Source organism: Tursiops truncatus, chromosome 3 (genome assembly GCF_011762595.2).
Source record: "Tursiops truncatus isolate mTurTru1 chromosome 3, mTurTru1.mat.Y, whole genome shotgun sequence".
In the NCBI taxonomy this organism is placed as follows: domain Eukaryota; kingdom Metazoa; phylum Chordata; class Mammalia; order Artiodactyla; family Delphinidae; genus Tursiops; species Tursiops truncatus.
In genome coordinates, this window is record NC_047036.1 from 43,847,597 (window position 1) to 43,871,180 (window position 23,584).

The window sequence follows — 23,584 nt, forward strand, 5'->3', positions numbered from 1 at the left end:
ATGTTACCTGTCAAGTCACTGGCAGTGAAAGAGCTGAGAATGTTCAGCTGTTGATCAGGAACAGGCTCAGGTCGGTTAGATGTTAAGGCTGAAGGATTTACTGTCCCACCCAGAGCTTCTGTTTCGTCTACCAAACGATCCATATAGTCCCTAAAAAACACACCCCAATAATTTTATGACTGCATATCACAGTTAAAAACAAAAATCCCAGAAGTCAATCCCACAGTACTTACGTAACTCCAGGGTGATGGTTATATCGTTTCTTTCCAAATCTTGTCTGTTGAGCAAAGTAATCATATCGTTCAGATTTCTTCCACATATAGTAGAATGCTACACATTCAGCAACTGTTCTAGTTCTCACCTAACAAAAAAAGTTGCATTTTTTAAAATCAACATATTCTATGCATTTTTTAATAACTATTATTTTTTACAACCCATAGGTCTTATTTTCTATCTTCCCAATTATGAAATTCTGAACTTTTTATTAGTGAACTGCCGTTACATTTACACTATTTAATAATGAGGCTGACTTCAAAAGCCCAAGGCTTTTTCTTTAAATCAGAATGTAATAATAATAATAAATGCGTATCCAGAAATTACCTTTTTTTACACCTTTACTGAAAATCTTAAAACACTGACATCCTTTACTTTTCTTCACTGAACTTTCACTGTGATGCTGACTGTAGCAGGGGTCCTTCTTAACCCTGAGGGATCCATGAATGAGCTTCGTTGGGATCTATTAATTCCCCAAATTTCATGCAGGTATACTTTTCTGGGGAGAAGGGTGCAGCTTCATCAGATTATCAAAGGGTTCCATGGCCCAAAAGAGATTAAGAACCATTTGCAAAGGGATCAGTACTCTACCGCATCTGGAATTTAAGATGATTGCCAGATAAAGGCAGAATTTTTTCCTTTAACATGCACTTGGCTCTTAGCGCCAACAGAGTTTGGTAGGAACAACAACAACAATAAAATTTGAGCCTCGTTCAACTTGGCTCCACATGCAGACTAGGGCTCTTCTAACTATATATAGGTAAAGGTATGAGTTCAGATGTACAGACAAAATTCTGTATCTTTACCCAATAAACACTTTCTCCCCTGCTTAATCAGTACCCAATAAGGACATTTCAGAATCTCTATCCTGATTAGTGAGCATGTTGTGATATAAGATCATAATATAGGAACAAGCTTTTTAAACCAAGAAATAAGGTATACCTTTCAATAAATACATCAGCCATAAGTAAGTCTTCAAAAAGAATATAGGCTTCTTGGGAACAGAGACCTTTCCTGTCTTATTCACTGATGTATCTCTAGAGCTTAAAATAATATCTGGTAAATGATAAAGCTTATTTGTGAAATAAATGAATATATTTCATAAATTATTGCTAAACTGAGATTTTATTTTGACTTAAAAGGGCAACTGTTTCATCTTTCAATAAATTAAACACTTAATCTCATCTGTGAGAAAACAATAGGTTTTCATACATACAAAAAAGCACTGAAGTATTCAACATCATACTGGAAGATCTAGCTAAATGCAATAAGAAAAGAAATAAAAGGCATACAGATTGAGAAGAAAGAAATAAAACTGTCTGTTCACAGATGACATGATTGTCTATATAGAAAATCCTAAAGAAGCAACAAAAAACCCTCCTGGAACTAATAAATGATTATAGCAAGGTTGCAGGACACAAGGTTAATATGCAAAAGTCAACTGCTTTCCTATATACCAGCAATGAGCAATTGATATTTGAAATTAAAAACACAATACCATCTACATTAGCGCCAAAATGAAATACTTAGGTATATACCTAATAAAATACATGTAAGATCTATATGAGAAAATCTACAAAATTCTGATTAAAGAAATCAAAGAAGATTTAAATAAATTGAGAGATATTCCATGTTCACAGATAGGAAGACTGATTATTGTTAAGGTGTCAGTTCTTCCCAACTTGATTTATAGATTCAGTGAAATCCCAATTAAAATTCCAGCAAGTTATTTTGTAAATACTGACAAATTAATTCTAAAGTTTATATGCAAAAGACCCAGAATAGCCAACACAATATTGAAGGAGAAGAACAAAGTCGGAGGATAGATACTACCCAACTTCAAGACTTACTATTAAGCTATCGTAATTAAGATAGTGTGGTACTGGTGAAAAAATTAACAAATACGTTAATGGAACACAATAGAGAGCCCAGAAACAGACTCACACAAATATAGTCAACTAATCTTTGACAAAGGAGCAAAGGCAATTCAATGAAGGAAGGATCATCTTTTCAACAAACAGCGCTAGAACAAGTGGACATCTATATCCACCTTTCACAAAAACTCAAGATGGATTACAAGACCTAAAAGTACACTACAAAACTATAAAAGCTCCTAGAAGATAACACAGGAAAAAACCTAGATGACATTGGGGATAGTGATGACTTTTTAGGAACAACAATACAAACACAATCTATGAAAGAAAAATTGATAAGCTGGACTAATTAAAATTAAAAGTGTCTACTCTGCAAAAGACACTGTTAAGAGAATGAAAAGACAGGCCAAAGACTGGGAGAAAATATTCAAAACTCACACATATTTTTTTGGACTGTTATCCAAAATATATAAAGAACTCTTGCAATTCAACAATAAGAAAACAAACCACCCAATTAAAAAATGTGCTAAAGACCCTAACAGACACCTCACCAAAGAAGATATATAGATGGCGAATAAGCATATGAAAAAATGACCCACATATGTCATCAGGGAAATGCAAATTAAAACAAGATACCACTACACATTTTAGAATAGCCAAAATCCACAACAATGACACCACCAGATATTGGCAAGGATGTGGAACAACAGGAACTCTCTCATTCATTGCTGGTAGGAATGCAAAATGGCACAGACACTTTGGAAGACAGTCTGGCGGTTTCTTACAAAACTATCCATACTTGCTTAAAGAAAAAGAAAAAAAAAAAAACATTGTAAAGCAATTATACTCCAATAAAGATGTTTAAAAAAACCCAAAAAAACAACAACAAAAAAATATCCATACTATTACCATATCATCCAACAATCACACTTACTGGTATTTACCCAAAGGAGTTAAAAACTTATGTCCAAAAAAACCCCTGCACACTGATGCTCACAGCTGCTTTACTCGTAACTGCCAAAACTGGAAAGCAACCAAGATGTCCTCCAAATGGTGAATGGATAAACAAATTGGTACATCCATACAATGGAATATTATTCAGTGATAAAAAGAAATGAGCCACACTAAGACTCCATGCTCCCAATGCAGGGGGCCCAGGTTCGGTCCCTGGTCAGGGAACTAGATCCTACCTGCTGCAACTAGAAGTTCACATGCTGCAACTAAAGATATTGTGTGCCGCAACTAAGACCAATATAGTCAAATAAATAAATAAATTTTTTTTAAAAAAAAAAAGCGAGAGAAATGAGCCACAAAAAAACATGGAGGAATCTTAAATGCATATTACTAAGTCAAGAAGCCAATCTTCAAAGGCTACATACTGTATGATTCCAATTATATGACAAGGGATTTTTTGATCAGTGAAACTATTCTGTATGATACTACAATAGTGGATAGGTGTCGTTATAACAACAGAGTGAACCTACTGTAAACTGTGAACACTAGGGGATAAAAACATGGCAAAGTAGATTTACCAGTTGTAACAAATGCACCACTCTGGTGGGGGGGCTGGTGGGGGGAAGCCGTGTGTGGGTGGGAGCAGGAAGTACATGGGAACTCTCCATACTTTTTCCTCAATTCTGCCGTGAACCTAAAACTGCTCTAAAAATAAAGTCTATTATTTAAAAGTGTGTGTATATTCTAACAGTTTGGGATAATTAAATCTCATTAAAATATGCTTTGCTTATTCTTTCTTTTTGTCCTAAGGAACACAGGATTCTAAAATATTTAGGTGGATAGGTCAATATTCTATGCCTACTGCTTTTTAAAAATTTTAAGTTTATTTATTATATTTATTTGTTTTTGGCTGCATTGGGTCTTCGTTGCTGCACGCAGGCTTTCTCTAGTTGCGGTGAGTGGGGGCTACTCTTCCTTGCGGTGCAGAGACTTCTCATTGCGGTGGCTTCTCTTGTTGTGGAGCATGGGCTCTAGGTGCGCAGGCTTCAGCAGTTGTGGCACATGGGCTCAGCAGTTGTGGCATGCAGGCTCCAGAGCGCAGGCTCAGTAGTTGTGGCACACAGGCTTGGTTGCTCCGCGGCATGTGGGACCTTCCCAGACCAGGGCTCGAACCCGTGTCCCCTGCGTTGGCAGGCGGATTCTTAACCACTGCACCACCAGGAAAGCCCCACCTATTGCTTTTTAAACTAGATTTTATATTTCAGAGCAGTTTTGGGTTTACAGAAAAATTGATCAGAAAGTAACAGAAATGTTAATAGCAGGGGAGCATTAACAAGTTATAGCTTTTATTCCCTACCCAAGAGGCTCATAAATTAGTTGCTTATATTCATTGTAATTACTAAGCAATTTCTCTATACTAATTTGCCTAACTTACCTTATTCTTCTGTATAAGATGAAAATCTTTTCCAAAAAGCATGAGTGCATGTTCAAAGCTCCGGCATTCTTCTTCTGTCCATGCAGTCATTCCTTCTAAAGAAATTTTAAAACAAAATAAATTGGCCTCAAAACTCTTATATATATAAATGACTGATTTACTTTCAGTATGTTTTCCTAATAAAAAGGCTATAAACTTCTACACACACACACACACACACACACACACACACACACAGACAAGTTCTTTATGTGGAGATTTTAGTTAGTAATCTTAACTAAAAAAATCTAGAATACCAAAATATAAACAACTGGGTTTTTTTCCTCTGCATGATGAGACAAGAATTTTATATTTTCTTCTATAATTCAAGCACATTGTTTTTCTGATTTTTTTAAGCAATGAGCATTTTTTTAATTAGGGGAAAAAAAAGGTTATTTTCTTTATAGAAAAAAAAGCCTTCCTTTGGTCTTATGTCAAAACCATAAGCTCTTTAATTAGAGACCATAAATAATGAACACATATTTATTCAGAGTCAGTTTGCAAAGTGCTATACTGTAGGAATATAAAGGGAATAAAAAACAGCCCATGCTCTCAAAAGACTAAATCCCATTCAACTTCCTGGCAGATGTCAATGTTGATGAATCAAATCTACTTGGGGCAGAGGAGACTTGAAGTGCCTCACAATGGGAACCAGGTCCCCAAAGCCATTAAGAGTAGCCCACCACGAAGGTGAAAACTTTGTTCAGAGTTTTGAGAGCTTAAAGTAATTTTTTCAAAGAAGCAGCTTTTACACGGAAACATTTCAATAGACTATCTCACCTTCAAGTTTAAATGCATTGTTTCCAGCTTCTATATTTTTCCAAGTCATTTATATAATATTAGTAAGCATTATTTCACTCTATATATACTTAATGAAAGCTATGGTGCATGCAACTGATTTATATAATGACAAAAATACTGAAATTAAACTTAACCATTTTCCTTGACACACACAAACCAAAACCTAAGCACTGCAAAAATGTTATTACATGATTACTAAACATACACTTCTTGCAATAAATTGAATGGAATATATTATACATGTTTCTTTTTTTTTATCTTTAATCTCCTTTTCATTTCCTGTCTGGTTTAAGAAAAAGAAAAAACAACTTTTTTCCCCCAATGAAATCATAAAATCATTCTTATTAATTACTTTGGATATATTGTCATCTCTGGGGTCTGCTTTGTTCTGGAGGTGACAGGGGGGTAACTAATTTGTATTTGAACAATCTCTGGTACGTCTAAAAATAGAGGGCAAGAAAAGGAAAAAATTATTTGCTATGAAGATAAAAATAGATCTTATACAAAAGTGTTATAGGATTGCTCCGTCCTTTATACTTCGCTTATTCTGATCCCCAAATGACCATCCCCTATCATTTCCCTCTCTTGATCCCAAGTGTTTCTTACCTTGAGAGGCCTTTCCGTTGCAGCAGTACCTTTCAATTGCTTCCTTTATATTATGGTTACACTTGAGAAGTTCATATAATGCCTTAGGGCAAGGGAAAAAAAACTATTCAATAAAACTTACCAAAAGTTCATACTTAAAAAAAAAAACTCAAAAACAAACAAACAAACAAAAACAGGTGTATTGTAAGAGTCCTGACAAATACTAGCTGAAGTGCTCTCTAATTTCAGGACATTTGAAGCGTATGTTTGCCCAGACATTTAATCTACGTAACTATCCTGTATATTGACTCTGGTATCCGAAGAGTTTGTTCATTCTGATTCTACCTCTCAGAAGTTATCTACCAGTATCATTCCTCACTTTTTTTTTTCATTGCCAGGCCTTCTGAGCTGGGAGAATATCCCTATTTTAGATGATTATTTCTAGTCAGGAAAAGTCAAGAATTATGGTCTTCTCTCTTGATAGCACCTTCTGCCTGCCTTTTAGAGTTTTAATAAAAGAGAATAGCAGCAGGTCTAGAATAGAAGGATGGATATTTTAGTGACTGGAGTTTATAGTTATTTCCATCTACTATGGAAGATATCATTTTTTAAAAATTAGAATTTCTTCCCATTAAACCTGTTTGGAATTATGAATATACTAAATAGCAGCAGACAGAACTCAACTGAAAGTTAAATAATAATCCACCTTCCCAAGTACATTTCAAGAAAGGCAAGGATATTGGTAAACCTATTAATACATCAATAGGTTAATAATCAATACATTAATAACCAATCATGAAAAACAGCTGCTAAAAAAGCTTCAGATAAATCAGTACCCATTTCTATTTTTAAAAAGACAAAACCTGTAACGGTTATAAGTAGATGGATACTACCTTACTATAAGAAAGACAGCCTGTATCAAACCAAGGCTGGTATTATTCTTTTTTTAAAATTTTTGGCCACACCCCGTGGCATGTGGGATCTTAGTTCCCTCACCAGGGATTGAACCCGTGCCCCCTGCATTGGCAGGCGGAGTCTTAACCACTGGACTGCCAAGGAAGTCCCAAGGCTGGTACTATTCTTAATGTAAAAACCTTACATGTATTATCTTCCATCAAAAGCAGGCCTCAAACCACTGTAACTACCAAAAGTCTCTGAGAGTTATAGCTAATGCAGTAAAACATGTTCTAGGAATAAGAGATATAATAATGGTAAGGAAGGAACAAACGTATAATTCAGTAATGACTTTAAAACTAGAAAACCTAAGAGAAACAACTGAAAAATCATTATACTAAATTGAATAGTTTCAGTAGCTTGAGAAAAAAATTTTTTAATTTATATTTCTCTAAATCAACATATACAAATACAAATATAATAGTGATCCCATTTACAACAGGGCTAAATACTGTATTTAAAAATAATGAGGAATTAATTAAATGCATGTGATACTTAAAACAAGTAAAAACATTTGAGTGATTAAAAAAAAGTCAAATACATAGAGAATCAGAACATGTTCTTGAAGTAGGTTTTATATTTTAAAGGTACTAATTCTTCCAAAATTAATTTATAGTTTTAATGGAATATCAATAGGAAAAGCCAATGGGATTTCTTTTTGACAGCTGACAAAACTACTTTGAAGTTCAGCTAGTTTGACTTCTCTGTGTTATTCGGAAATTCAAGTTTGAGTCCACCTATCTCTGGGCACTCATTAGCTGGGATTAGCTAGGCTGGAGATAGAGTGTAAAGGTATATGAGAGGGGCAAACAACATCAGAGAGAAAAAACCCTAATAGGCAATACTTCCACCCTTAACCCACACATCATCAGGAGCGTACTCCATCTACAAGCACACAGTATTTAACGAATGCTCCTAAAGCAAATTTATACACTGTTTTTTTTGTTTGTTTGTTTTTGCGGTACGCGGGCCTCTCTCTGTTGTGGCCTCTCCCGTTGTGGAGCACAGTCTCCGGACGCGCGGGCTCAGCGGCCAAGGCTCACGGGCACAGCCGCTCCGCGGCATGTGGGATCTTCCCGGACCGGGGCACAAACCCGTGTCCCCTGCATCGGCAGGCGGACTCTCAACCACTGCGCCACCAGGGAAGCCCTATACACTCTTAATAGACATGAACTTTAATCACATCCTGAATAAAGTTCAAGAATAATCCAAAAAATAACTTTAACATAAAATCTAAAAGTCCGACCACAGAGAATGTTTAAATAAACAATGGAACATACAGACATCAAGAATGAAGTATTAAAGAAATCTCAATGGCAAAGAAAATAAGACTAAGTAATTAAAAGGATATAACATGGTAGGTAAAGTAAAATATATGTGTGTGTATACAGAAAAAAAGGCCAGAAGACATGAAACAATAGAATGGTTATCATTAGGTCTTGGGATTTTTTTTAAACCAGTATTTTCCAAGTTTTAAAAATCAGAAAGAGATAGCCAGTTCATATGTAAGAAATATTTGAATCAAATATAAGAAAATCAAGAAGATACTATATTAGTTAGCTGCTGTTTCAACAAAAGTTGATGTATACCTGTTCATTGTCCCTTGTGTGCGTTCCTGCAGAAATTCTATCCATTATTTTTTCGTTTCCAGTTCTTAATGAGGTCTCAACAAGGTACTCCTTAACTTTGCTCTCCAAAACCACACCAGGACGCCAAAGTAATTGGTCTTCATTTTCATACACTGATAAAGAAAATCCCATCAACACATTAAAAATAGTGAACACACTTTAAGATGTATACAAAACTGTTTTTCCTCTTCCTATACAAGTAACTAACTTTGAGGACACCAGTAATTTGATTGTCTGGCAAGCTGAGTCTTTCATTAGTAAAGGTTTAAAACAATTTTTTTTTTAACTTTATTAAGGTCCAAGTATTCCAGTCACTAGAGCAAGTAGCTGTTTTGGTGACTGGATTTACTAACAAGTTAGAAAGCTTTCTATGCCTAGTAGTCTAATATAAAACCTAGTAGTGGTGTCTTACATTCTTCTAATGAGGGGGTAAAAATAACCTGTGTAAATTCTTTAATAAACTTATTACAATTTTCTCTTAAACTCCCTAAATGGCTCTATGAAAATGTCTACAGGTTAAAAATTGCAAACAAATTAAAACAAACAAAAATAAATAACAATCAAAATATCTGCCAATACTGAAATACTAGGAAAGATATAGTTTTCCTTTACTGATTTCTTCCCAAAAGGTAAATTTTTATTTTAAAAAGCAAAAAAATAAAATAAAATAAAAAGGAAGCAGACTAATTAAAAATGGAAAACAATGATAAACAGTAAGATAAGTAAGATAAGAGAAGCTGATATTTAGTAAGCGAAATGACACTAAAACAAACTGTATATTTTATTAACGCAAACACTGTTGCCATACTGAAGGTTTCTACTTCACACAATAAAGTCATACAGATAGCCCAAGTATTTATCCCATTGCTTCCATTCTTCAATTGTAAAATAACTACTAAATATAGCGAATAAAAGTAATTTACTGAGAGCTCACTATGCAGCAGAGACGGTGGTAAGTGCTTTACATTCACAACTGTATAAGGCAGGCATTTCTATTCCCAATGAGCAGGAAAGTTAAAAATAAAGTGTGCCTGTGAAGCAATAAGACTGACTTTTGAGGTAAGTTTCTGGAACCAGTTTCATAAGGAAACTTTAGTCAAAACTGAAATAGGTAATATAGTTTGAGTTTATTCCCTCAAAAGATAGAGAAGGTATACGTTCCTTTCTGAAGGTGTAGAACTGAGAGAATATTACCTCCGCTATGTTTCATCTAAGGACCAGCAGCTGCTGAGCATGTACTTTTGCCCACGGCCAAATCTACGTGTTTCCCAAGTTTGGCTAGGAAGGTGCACCTGGATTTTTACTTCCCACCACCTCACCCCTCCATATTTTCAGAACCAGCTATAGTTGGAATCTACCAAAAATGTGAGGAAAACTGATTACACTTAAGTAGGGGTATATAACAAAAGCAACAGAATCTTTACATTCTACCACCTTATCTTTCAGGGCTGGGGCAAGAGAATTTCTTCTAGCTTCTTTTTTCCTTAAGTGTTTCTTCCCAAGAGGATTATATTCCTAATGTTCTCATTATCTCAGGTGATAGGATGCTACCAACTTCCACTGCAGTGGGATGTAGGCCAAAGAGCTGTACTTTAAGAGCAGCTCCACTATTTTAACAGGTGCTTAGCATACTGAGTTAAGAAGCACTGTAAGGGGCCAGGGTTGGGGGGAAGGGGGCGGTAGTTCTCTGAGTCTCATGGTTAATTAATCTCATGATACATTACTCCTAAGTCAGGCCTAATTCTTCCCTGACTCCAAATCTGTCTTTATACTCACAGGATGAGCATACAATCAGATATTTAAATAAACATATTGAGTGGTAATTTGGCTTACCAAATATTATCAAAATTAAAAGGCTTCCTTACCTTTCTCATTACCAGCATACTCTCCAAGATAAGGTGGAATCTCTGCTTGATATTGTAAACCAATCATTATTTCCTACAGGAAAATTTAGAAGTAAAAACAACTTATTACAAAAATAAATACTGAAAAAAAATGTTCCAATTCATTAATCAGTTACTACAAATCTAAAGTTATCTCACAAAATTATCGTAAATTATTTCAGAAGTGTTTTTAAAAGCTACTTTAATCCAAATGGTCTACTAAATTATGATGGTAACTTAACATACCTTCCTCAAATCTTCAGGTGAGTTACCACTGTCTGTTTCAACATCTTCAACCTCTGATTCTTTATCTCCATCACACGTAGTATTTGCTTAAGAGAAGAAAGTTAAATTTTAAAAAAGGGTTTTGTTGCCTATTTTTGCAGCACTTGAAAGAGTGCCTGATATTTTATATTTTACTTATGATAAAAATTTGTTGAATAAATGAGATCAGCACAAATATACTAAACCTCTTGTACTATTCTCACATTTTGAAACTAGTCAAAACAAGACACTGAAAACACGAAGAAAGTGCATAATATCCTTATAATTATCTGGTGTACGGTCATATAGTTTGGAGAGGCAAGAGGAAAACCACTACGGTCCCCTTAAAAAAAGAAGGTAAAGCACTAGATTACACTGATTACATTAATCCAGAGTGAGACATACACAATGAGCTGCACATTGAGTCCATAAAAATTATCTTTTTGCACACATATGTGTATGTGTATTGGAACTTGTTATCTGAACAGTTCTTCTACCATAAAAATACCTGAGAAATAAGCAAGATTGCATATAAGAAATTATTTCAGTTCAAAGACCTTTTAAATATTACTGATATACATTAAGGGATAACACCAAGAACTAAAAGAAAAGGATTAAATAAATCACTAAAAATAAAAAATACTTTTGGAGCAACTGATGGTAGTTTTCAAACTGACAGCAGTTTATCAGGAGAATAAGAGCCTTTTAACAGAAATCCAAAAAATGTCTATAAAATTTCATGGCTGAACTAAGATTGGTTGCCCTAGCAACAGATGAGTCTTGGGAAAGAAAACAGCCCTGCAAAACCAAGCAAATGCTTTCGTTTTTAAAGAGCATATTAGTTTACATCTCCCCCAATAAAAAAAGGTTATAATCTTGTTCAGATTATAATAGTATTTTATTTCAATTAAGTAAAACACTCAGATATTCTGACATAACTACTGAATGTAACAAAATGTACTCAAGCTACAGTATCAGTGCTACTACTAATCAGTAATGATTGGATTTCTTACATCGTAAAGGTCTAGGGAAGAAATCGGAAGTTTCATGGGAAGTCACAGATGGTGTCAGATCATCTGCAGAAGACTGAGTTTCCTCATCATCACCTGACAATAGGTCTTTTGCTATTTCCTCCTATAAGAATAGGAATGCAATGCTAGGGTTAGAAATGATTACATCCCATCAATTTTGAAAAAAAAAGTCTTTATAACATTATTCATAAACATTATGGTATTATAATACAATTAAGAACTAATTGAAGTCTCAGTTTTGAGAAAAGTAAATTTGAAATTCTCCTATAATTTACTTCACGTACACAATTAGTTAATAACATTTACTAATTATATATAATATTAATGCTATACTATTATACATTTATGATATAACAAACAATTTTCTTAATTTGTGGGTATGTAAAGAACTTATCTGAAGCGGTAGACTAATTTTTAGTGAATTTACAACAAAAATAATCTTACTTCTAAGTGGTTAAAAATTAAACTCACTTTCTGCCAACTTAAATAACTAAAAGAAAACAAGAAAGTCTCCAAACTCCACTCTTCCGATAATTTTTTACAAGTCCAACTAATGCACCACTCCGACCAGTGATATAATTTTAAAAGAAACAGTTCAGAATTAATTTTTATGTAAGTATATAGTCATCCTTGTGCCTGGTACATAGTAGGCACTCAATATTTGCTGAATGACTATGGTCATTAAGGTTTTTGGTACATTAATATCACATTTAATTGAAAAGTGGGAACAACATAACTCACAGGAAGATGTGGAGTCCTCTCCCTGCCTGAGACCTGAAAGATGAGGAAAGTTTCCCAGGGATCTGTTAGCAGAGACCATGACTGAATTCTCCTTGGCAGGGACTAGGCCTCCCCTACAACCAGCCTATGTTAAAGATGTATCACTGAGGCCTTGGCTGCTATGGTCTCTGTCACTCCCAGAGCCCAAGAAAACAGAACTTCTCTCCAACCACTCCATGCCTAAGCCAGATTGGTTTGAAAACTTCTGGGGGATTCATTAATCAATGCATTCAAGTGTCCACAGGATCAAAAGAAGTTAGGGCAAAATCTAAGTTTAGATACAGTATGTCTACACAGGAAAGATAAAAAGTTAGGGAAGAATACTCAAATATGCAAAGTATTATGAAGCTATTACTACTTCTAAAGTAGTGAGATCAAAGCCAAACAATATTCAAATCAGTCACCAAAATGATAAGAGCAATGCATCCATAAGAAGTTTACAATTCAGAATTATGAAATGCTTTAAATTAAACTAATAAAAACAGTCAATGGTAACAGATCTGGAATTTTTTTCTACATGCTTGTACTTACTTTGTCTAGTGTCATATCTGGTAGTTCATCTGCAAGTTCACTTGGGGAGCTATTTGCACTGGAATTTGCAACTGCTGGAATTGTAGGTTCATAGCCATAGAATGCCAATAAATCTTCTAGAGGCATGTTTCCTTCCTATTCAAGCCAGAACACAAACATGAACTCAGCAGATGCCACAATGCTGAACCTCAGATAAACCTTGATGCCATTAATGTTCATAAAGCACATTATCAAAACAGCAGGACCAAATCAAAACCAAGTTTTAGTTTTGCTTTTTGTAACTGTATCCAGAAAACAGGATCAAACACCTAGAGCTATAATTAATATATGAACAAAAGTCTAACAATTAACATCTTAATTTTCATTTTCCAGCATCATTTTACTTTTTAAAAACTTCCTCAAATATTTGCCTTCATGCAGACTTTTTTTTCGCTTTTATATTACTATAACAATTCGCCTTGAAAACATTTCCGATTAATCAATCAATAACTTCACATAATTTTTAGCTTGTTTCCTTGCAATTAACAGTTGACCACTTGGTTTATTCTTCATGTTATTTGGAAGATACCTAATGAGAAAACCTTTGCTGAACATTTACTAACACTATTATGTTTATATATTAATGTTCAAGACACAGTTATCCTTTGATATTCCTACTACTGTCTCTATATTCTGTACCAGTTGTTTTTTTCCCACAACTGTCTGATGAAGTTTGCATTACCACCATCTTACAGATGAGAAAATTGAGGCTTAATTCTGGGTTCGAATCCCAGGCCCCCAAGTTCTCTTACTGGCAGTGCTGCTTTGATAAAATTACAGACTCTGGCTGCAGGACTACCTGTGTTATGAATACTTATGCCATGCCACATAGTGGCACCCAGTCATTGTTTTTTCCCTCCACTAATCTGAAAATAAGTGCTATATTTCCTTTTTTAAAGTAGTTTAATTCAACCACTAAAATGCATAGAACTGTTTATAATTATCATTTAAATGACTTCAAAACCATATATTCATGAACTAGTTAATTTCTTAAATATTTTAAAGACGCTTATGTCCATCTATTAAGAGATTCACTTTTAAAACTAGCTTACGGTTTAATTTTCCCTTTAAAAAAAAAAATCTAAGTCATGAAGCACACAGCATGAAAGCAGAGTATGCAACACATGCCTACAGTTGATCACAAAGTGAGCTGAGGAGAGCCAGTGATGTCTCCCAGAGAGCCAGCTGGCTGCCCACCAGGGCCCACAAGGGACACAGGTTCTGGGGGTCCCTAAGAATTGGCCTTCACCTTTGCAGTATAGAACTTATATTTTTCACTATGCCTGAATGAAACAGATTCATGTTATGAGATTAGAATAAGGTATATGACAGAATGCTAATTTGTGAATCTGCAGTAGCAGACATGCACCTTTCCAATGACCATGCCACTCATGAAATCTTTTCAGCTTGGAAGTGGAATCAGTAAAAAGCTGCTTTGGGAGCATGGACAAATTCAGCACAAATTAAGTTGGATGGTCAGGATGGACAGAAATTCACCCATGCCACGGGAAAACCTCATGAAGTATTCTTCTCCCAAATGAAAGAACCCCTCGAAGGTGCCAGAACCACATTGAGAGTTTCTCCAGTCCTGCTCCTTGCAGAGTCCATGCAGCCCATTCCCTCTGGTTCACACTAGTTGTAAGAGGAGACTGGTTACAGCCTTTGCCAACCACCTGTTAGCAATATTTCTCCAAAACTTTACAGTTTCAGATTCCCTCCATGAACTGGGGAGATGGCAACTTTCACTCATCATGCACTGACAGTCCATCTTCCCATCAACACAGCATTTACTGAGCTCTAGGTACCATGTGAAGGACTACTGGCTATGGGTAAAGAAATACAATTTCCAAAAACAAAAAAGAAATCCCTGCTCTCAAGAAATTCAGTCTTGGTGGAAGGAACTGAAAAGTTAACAACTGTAAAACATGGTGCTAGCTGCTTTAATCAGTTCTGGAATTGGTGCTATGAAATGGTAGGTACAGAGAAGGGAAGACCTACGCTCCAGGAATAATAGTATATGGTAGGGAAGTATCACACAGAGGACAAAGACTGAGCTAAGTCTTGAAAGATGAAGAGGCTTTTAACAGATAGGGTTGTGTGCTAGGGACTTGTGGTTCATCGTCAGAAACACTGACTGAGCAGTGACTGTGCCAGGAGCCCACTGTGCCAGGTGCTGGTATGAAACACAGGTCTTGCCCTTCTACAACTTACAGACTAGGGGGATACTAACAATACTCAAATATGGAACTGCCAATTAAGATGCGTGCAAAAGTAATCAATAGGGTCCTGAGACACAGAATTATGTGGAGGGCCTACTGTCATAGGGTTACAGAGTCAGACAGTGAATGACTTCAGCTGAGGCCCGAAGTCTGAGAAGTGACCAATCCTGTGAGGAGCATTCCAGGCAAAGGAAACAACACACTTGAGGCCTGAATATGGTTTTCCACTAAGCCAATGGCCAGAGCACAGAGAGTAGAATGAAGAATGGCTCAAGAGGTGATTAGAAAGACAAGCAGAGGCAGATCACAAAAGGCCTCATGGGAAAGAAACTTGGACCTCATACTCCCAGGGCAATGGGAAGCCATTGGAGAATTATAAAACTGGAGTGACATGACTTTATTTCTTCTTAAATCCTGGGCAGCTGTATGAAGAAAAGTTTGGGGAGATGAAGAGGGAAGAGAAAAGCAGGGAGACCACTTAGGAGTTGCATGCTGGGTTAGGGTAGTGATACAGACATGGAGAGAAGTGAATAGATGAGATGTATTCTGAGGTGTAATCAAATGGGCTACTGGAGTAAAAGGGAGAAAGAAGGACAACTCCCCAGATTTCTATCTGAGCAACTGCCTATCGTGGTAACTTTTACTGAGGTAGAAAAGACTAAAGGAAGGAAAGGTTTATGAAGGAAAAACATTAAGAGCTCTGCAGAGGGACTTCCCTGGTGGTGCAGCGATTAAGAATCCGCCTGCCAATGCAGGGGACACGGGTTCAAGCACTGGTCCAGAAAGATCCCACATGCCGCGGAGCAACTAAGTCCGTGCGCCACAACTACTGAGCCTGCGCTCTAGAGCCCGCGAGCCACAACTACTGAAGCCCGCGTGCCTAGAGACCATGCTCCACAACAAGAGAAGCCACTGCAACGAGAAGCCCGCGCACCACAACGAAGAATAGGCCCCGCTCACCGCAACTAGAGAAAGCCCGTGTGCAGCAAAAAACATCCAACTCAGCCAAAAATAAAAAAAAAATAATTAAAAAAAAACAAAATGTTTGAGAGGAGAAGAATACGGTGAATTTCATAATTTTAAAAAAAAGAGTTCTGCAGAGGACACAAAGTTAAGTTTGAGAGGACTATGAAACATCCAAGTGGAAAAGTCAAGTTGGCTAAGAGCCTGGAGCTCAGAGGATCAGGCTGGGCTAAAGATATAAATCTGGCATTCATTAGCATCTAGATGATATTTAAAGCCACAGGAGTAGATGAGCTCACTCAGGGAGAGAGTAAAGAGAAGGGGATCTATGATTTATTAGAAGAATTTTCAGATATATTACCCTATAGGCAATGGGACACGTCTAGAAAATTTTAGATATGATTTGCATTTTGAAAAAGACATCCTAGGGGGAGTAGAAGAATAAGAGCCTGAACTAAGAAGGGAATTAAAGAATCTATTTCTTGACTTACGTGATAGAGGGAATGTAGGTAACACAGGAGTCTAAGTGGATTGCCCATTTCTGGCCTGAGAAGGTTAAATAGCTACAGCATCATTATAAGACCAAAACAAAAGACAAATAAACTTAAGGGTAGAGGGTGGGACAGTAGATGATTTAAGGTGAAAGTCGAAGCACTGGGCTTGAATGAGTTATCCAGAAGAGGAATACAGAGTGAGAAGACAAAAGCTAGAACCCTGGGGAATACCATCAATTAAAATGAGGGTAAAGAAAGAAAAGTCCATAAGTACTACAGAGGGAAACACCAGAGGGTAGAAGTAGAACTAGGAGAAAATGCAGGATTGTATAAGTTAAGAAAGAAGCAAGGGTGGAGAAACCACGGATGGTCACTTGGGTCAAATATCAAAGAGAGATCAAGCAAGATAAAGCAGACATGAATTCTTTGTATCTGTCAATCAAGAATATTGGTGACCTTACAACCTGTTGGGAGAAGCAAAGTTGAGGACTGAATGGGAGGGGAGAAAGTACATACACTATAAAAAGAGAATGTTGAAGGGCAACACAGGGTCAAAACAGAATTTCCAAATGTGGGAAATATATGAGTAGGAGGCCATACTGAAATAAAAAAAATAAGTAGAAGAATAAACTGAGGGCTAAAGGGGTGGAATCTAGGGACTAGCCTGGGATGTGGAAGATACTTTTGGGACCGGAGAGAAGGAAGGAAGAATTAGCATAAAAGTTAAGTTTGCATGTGTGAGGCAAACAGGAGGTTCTGGGTAGTCATTCACGAAAATCCTACTTTCTCTACAAACACACAAGCATGATCATCTGTTGAGGGAGAAGGTGACCTTCTTTGTGGAAACCTCCTTAATACAGTCAAAGGATGACACTGTAATGACCCCTAGAAGGGGCTGGTGCCAAAACACAGAAATTATCTGTACTAAAACTTTGAAGCAAAACTGGAGAAGATTAATCCAGTCTCTGAAGCACTTTACAAATGAGCTTTCTGTTAGAGCCTATTAATAAAGCACTTAGTCCTTTGAAGCACAGAAGAAATGTTTTCAAAATTGAATTAGCAAATCTCAACATCTCTGAGGATCTGCGGTGGCTAGATCAGCTTAGAAGTTTGATCTAGCACCTTATCCCAGGGATGAGGATTTTTCTCTTCTACAGTATTTCTCAGGCATTTTGTTGAACCTATTTAAATTTCAAGGGACACATCTGAGTCCAGTCACACTTATAAATGAACTGTTTTGTAAGTCAAAGGATTTGTAACAGGAAGAGCACAATATTTAGAGGCAGAGGACTCACTAATTGCTAACTACTACTGTGGGCAAATCACCTAACCTCTCTCACCTCTATTTCCTCATCTGTAAATAGAAAAACACATTATTTCATTAATCCTATGATGCATAACCTCACATATCAGAAATCAGGATGCACCTCATTACCACTGTACAAATTTCTCATAGTAATGTCCCTCCCTGCTCCCATCTATGCTACTTCTAAATCTACGGTACATCTTACAATCAACAAGGCCTCTGAGCCAAGGAAATAACGCTAATACTTGTCTGACACACCTGGTGGTGTTGCTGAATGGGTCAAATGACACTGTCTAAATGAGGTACAAATTAATTTTCACATAACACCAGTCTGGTATCTTATAATACGGGATGCAAAACCGCATACATATAACTTTTTAAAATGCTTTAAAAATAAATCAGTAAGGACCTAGATCAAAGTCTCATTTCACAATGCATATCAGAGGAGAAATCTATATATTAATAAAGGCAGAAATGTAAATTACTTTTTTAAAAGTTATAGATCTAAATCTAGGATTATTAAATTAAAACCTCTCAGGAAACAGTAATGTGAATAAATTAAAATGTAGAACAATATAACATAAACCTTATTTTAGTATGGTTAATAACTAAAATCTTGTCACGTAATCTATTCTCTATACTTACCAAAGTGCTACCGTAAGAAAACTGATTTTGTACCGCTCTTATTTTCCATAACATATAATGTACTAAAAATTTGTAAGCACCAAAATAAAGGCCATATGTATAGACTATCAAATTTATTTACTATGAGCATAACAACTTGTAGTTTTCTAAAACATTAACACCAAGGCTCTAAGGCTGTTACCATGTACCAACACCTAAATCACTGTTCCAATAATATAAGATTAATACATTATTTTAAATTGTATAGAAATAATTTCAAACTTCTTCTAAAAATACAATGATCTTTACTCTTTATATTTGTGTCTCTATCTACTCTTTCTTTTCTTTGTTTTCATGTTTCATTAAACATCAATAAAGAACAGAGACCACATCTACACAGTTATGCTTTACTGCAGATAAGAATCACAGTTCAGATGAAGTGAGCAGTCAGTCACTCTTAGAAACAGCTCCTCTTGTCCCTTGCTCAATGAGAGAAGGATTAGCCTTCTGAGCAAGGACACAGCTCTTAGGTCTTCACTAGAATTTGTTTAAAAATCACCTGGATTGTTCTGTCTCAATTTCCAAGAATGCGACAAAATGCCAAGAAGCAAAACTGCCTAAGTACAGAGAAGTTGAAACATTTAAAGGCCTGTAATTTTTCAGAATCTACAAATTCAGTGACAGGTATCATTACAAAGATTTAATTACTGGAGTTTACTAAACAAAATGAAAATCACAGGAATAGAAACTAGGTATTTCTGTGAACAGCTAAGTGAGTAACTCTTTGCTGTTGATTATTTCTCTATATCTTTCCTATTTTCTTTTAAAACTCACCACACAGATTAAAGCAGCTATTACTATAATCTCTGGGAGAAGAAAACCTACAAATCTGAAAAACAAAATTTTACCAGCCCATAAAAATCTCTACGAGATTACCCATACTCAAGTAGGAACTACATTAACACATTAAATGAAATTTTAAATTCTTACTAGTTTACTGACAAAACATCTATTTGTGTGGTTAAAGCACAGTCTAGCACATTTATATTATTTTCTTACGTCATGCTGTAAATAGACTGCTGTCTCCCTATCTTTAACAGCAAACACATAATTAAGGAAGGTGCATTATGAGACCACCTGGGACTTTTGACCAAGCCCACAGCAGTGTCCTGACATAAAAAACTACAGGAGAGAAGTATGTATTCTAAGAAGCCTTCCATGAACTTCCACATGAGGCTAAACACCTTTTACTAGACATAAATAGCTACAGGAGTAGATGAGCTCACTCAGGGAGAGAGTAGCTCTCTCTGCTACTGCTTTCTCCCATAGCTCTCACTGCTTACTGCTTTCATAGTTCTTAGCAGAGGACATCAAAAAAATCTTTGCTCTCATTTGTCACCCCACACTAGACCATAAGCTCCCAGAGATCAGAAACATTGTCAAATTGCTCATTTTTGCCATCCCAGGACCCACCACAGTCCTTGGCTTAGTGATAATGCTAGCTGGATTATAATTCTCAATTTTTCTAGGCTACCTACTCATAAGAGGTAGAAACGAATTCCCTGAATAAAGTCAAGGCAGAGCTTGAGACTCTTGGGTATCTTCTCTCATCAACAGGCAACAACTTATCATCACCCCTGAAAGAAGTGATAGGTAAGACTTTTCTTCTTGATTATTTCCTAACAATTTTATCTCTATATTCCCAAATCTGTTTGGCTTTTATAGGAGATATATGTATTTTTTTTAATGATTAAATCTAACCGCAACCATGTTGGATTAATCTGCCAAAGGAATAAACATGTTTAGAAGATTTCAGGTCTACAGGAGCAAGCCTGGGGTCTAGGCCCTGAAGACTCTGCTTCTGTTTCCCTGTGTGTTAAGATGAAAGAAGAAATGCCATAATAGCACAGCCCTGCCTCACAAAGATAGCAGAAGAGATTCCTTAAGAATGTGCTTTGTCTTCTTCAAGAAAAAGAAGTATGAAAACTCAGTATTATTCCTGAAAACTTTTGTTATTCTGGGCTGATTAGAAATTTGCAAATAAGGTTAATTTACAGATAAGTATAATCTTTTCAAGGAACCCCTCTCTCTGTAGTTCCTGGTATAAATATATGTTTAAAATCCAGTTCATTTGAATTTATACTGATTTGGGGTTTTAAAAGTTATAAACTACATTTACCTTCCCGACTTTCTAAAAGATGACTGGGTGGGAAGGAAACAGGATATTACTAATTCAAATTTAAAAACAGAGTAAAACTTTTTCTCTCTCAATTTCCTTATAGTAATCCATCAGATTTTAAGTTTCTTGAAGGAGAACTTCTCCCTGTATCTACTGCAGTGCAGTGCTTAGTTAAACTCAAGTTTAGTTAAACTCAAGCTTAGTTAAACTCAGTAAAATAGTGTGATATAATGCAAAGAGGCTGGGCTAGGATTCAGAACTAAGTTTCCTACAGTTCTCTATATCTCAATATTCTCATCTGTAAATGTACCTAGTTCATTGTCCTGGTATAAACTTAAAAACAGGTTAACAAACATAAAATAATTTTTAAAAGTTATATGAAAATGTACTTATTAGGCTATCCTTCAAAATAATAAGAAAAGCAGTAACTTTCTGTACAAGTTAGGTCAAAAGGAAATACGCTGATACTATTTTTTTAATTGAAGTATAGTTGACTTACAATGTTGTGTTAGTTTCAGGTGTACAGCCAAGTGATTCAGCTATTTATATATATGTGTGTGTGTATATATCTTCTTATAAATATGTGTGTGTACATATATATTCTTCTTCAGATTCTTTTCCATTATACACTATTACAAGATACAGTTCCCTGTGCTATACAGTAGATCCTTTGATACTATTTTTATTTCAGGTAGGTTATAAATAATTTATAATAGAATGTCAAAATCTTTACTATAAGTTTGTATTAAAATACTAAAGTAAAATCCTTTACCTTTTCTAAGTCTTCAATTTCAGAACTGAAGTTTTTACCCTCATCCATCATTTCCTCTTCTTCAAGAGTTCTTTCATCATCATAGTCATGGACCAACATCTCAGCAGTGGGGTCAAAATCATGATCCTCAGACGACAAAGACCCAACTGGAAGGAAACAAACTGAATCACTTTACAGGTTCACAAGGCTATTTACAAAAGAAAATAACTTGTGTTCTACTGCCAGTTCCTTAATACACTTGTCTAAAAGCAGTAGAAAAATGTGAGATGGATTATGAAAGGAAGACTTCACAAGAGTCTTACATAGTGAGGCTAAAAACTTCAGTAGAAGGGAATATTAACTTTACTCAAATTCTAACCCTCAAATAAAGGTTCAAATCACAACAGAAATGTGGTTTTTAGAACAAATACAAATTTCTGTGAAGCAGCTATACAGCAATTCAGTCTTCAAAAGCACTACCTCACTTTTCACGTCTATAACAGTATTTCAAGCTCCCCAGCATTAAACCATAAAAGCATGCTTTTCTTTGGACTACTAATAAAGTTCTTAAGGTTATGTGAAGGGAATACAGAAAATCATATCTAAGAGCTTTGGAAGAGGTATCCCATTGCAAGTTGTTTTAGTCAATTCCAACTTGTTTATAAGATGGTAATGCTTGGGAATTCCCTGGTGGTCCAGTGGTTAGGACTCTGCACTTCCACCACAGGGGGGATGGGTTCGATCCCTGGTTGGTAACTAAGATCCTGCAAGCCACGTGGTGTGGCCAAAAAAAAAAAAAAAAAGATGGTAATGCTTTTTAATGGCAAATCTGAAGTCAACAGGATACCCTGAAAACCAAATGGAGAAATGAATACTATCCATAATCCCGAGAAAATGAAGTCAAATTTATGAAAAACAGGATTTTCTCCATTTGTTTTACTCTACTATGTAATTTAATTAGATCACTCTCAGAGCAGGCAAGGAAAGAAGTATTAGAATCTTGGAGTGGAGAAAGGGAGAAGTGGAAGGAAGCATATTCAACACAAAAAGTTTGATGTGTTTTTAGTCAAGCTATTTAATATTTTAAACATTTAAGGGCATTAAGATCATTACCAAAACACTGAACTAGACCAAAGATTTTTCACTATGGAAAAAAACACAGACAATTCAACGTTTCTGATTCTGAGTTCAGAGAACTCTAATCATTAGCCCTAAAAATAATAAAATTCCTATGGGACTCTATTCTGTAGGAGGTTTACATTATAATGTTATTTTTTGAATGCTGAAAGATATTAACCTGCTCATTTTGAAAGCCTGTTGAAGTATAGGTAGTTTAAGTTAATTTTAGAGACAGATGAATATTTGTTAAATAGCTGAAAAGCAGAACATCAACCATTACAAATTTTCTTTGAGGAATTCCAGGAAACTTTTGGGGTATGCCAAAGTGTAAGGTATGAAGTAGATGGTAACTTTTCTACCTCTTTGAAAGCAGAGCTCTACCCTCTTTCTAATCCACGTATCACTTGGCACACTTTAAGGCTTCCCCTGAAAGACGAAAGTATTCATTCAATAACAGCCAGAAACAGAAGGGCCTGAGGGTCTACTCTTGGCTTTGTCCCTGGCTTTCTGGGACCTGAGGCAAGTCATTTAAACCGTCCGGGCCTGGGTCCAGTTTTTCATTTATAAAATTCATAGGGTTGGTTTAATGACCTCTAGTCTCTTCTGGTTCTAAAATGTTCTTAAAAATTGGCTAATTGATTATAAACAAGTTATAAGTTTGTTTAAACACCAAAACCACACTTTTTGCTTTTTATTTAGATTGCAACTTCTTAAAAGCAGACAGTGATACAAAATGGAAAAATTCCATTATCATCCAGATGTTTGGCATCATGTACATAAATATTCTTTCCCTGAAATCAGCTATAACAAAGAAATGTTTGCCTCAAAATTAGAGAAACTTAAAACAATTTTTAAATG

The 23,584-nt window shown here is 35.7% G+C and overlaps 1 protein-coding gene across 3 annotated transcripts in view; it reads right to left on the reverse strand.

Moving 5' to 3' along the window:
- Positions 1–23,584, reverse strand: part of MIER3 (MIER family member 3) — a 30,662-nt gene that overhangs the window by 4,099 nt on the left and 2,979 nt on the right. For all 3 annotated transcript variants that reach the window (XM_033852878.2, XM_073802128.1, XM_019930028.3), the window contains exons 3-12: positions 21,629–21,774; positions 13,033–13,167; positions 11,704–11,824; positions 10,673–10,758; positions 10,409–10,481; positions 8,505–8,656; positions 5,983–6,064; positions 4,537–4,631; positions 234–361; positions 8–150 (exon numbers count right to left, since the gene is read on the reverse strand). In XM_033852878.2, the coding sequence (XP_033708769.1) occupies positions 8–150; positions 234–361; positions 4,537–4,631; positions 5,983–6,064; positions 8,505–8,656; positions 10,409–10,481; positions 10,673–10,758; positions 11,704–11,824; positions 13,033–13,167; positions 21,629–21,774 (1,161 nt within the window). The remainder of the gene's footprint in view (positions 1–7; positions 151–233; positions 362–4,536; positions 4,632–5,982; positions 6,065–8,504; positions 8,657–10,408; positions 10,482–10,672; positions 10,759–11,703; positions 11,825–13,032; positions 13,168–21,628; positions 21,775–23,584) is intronic.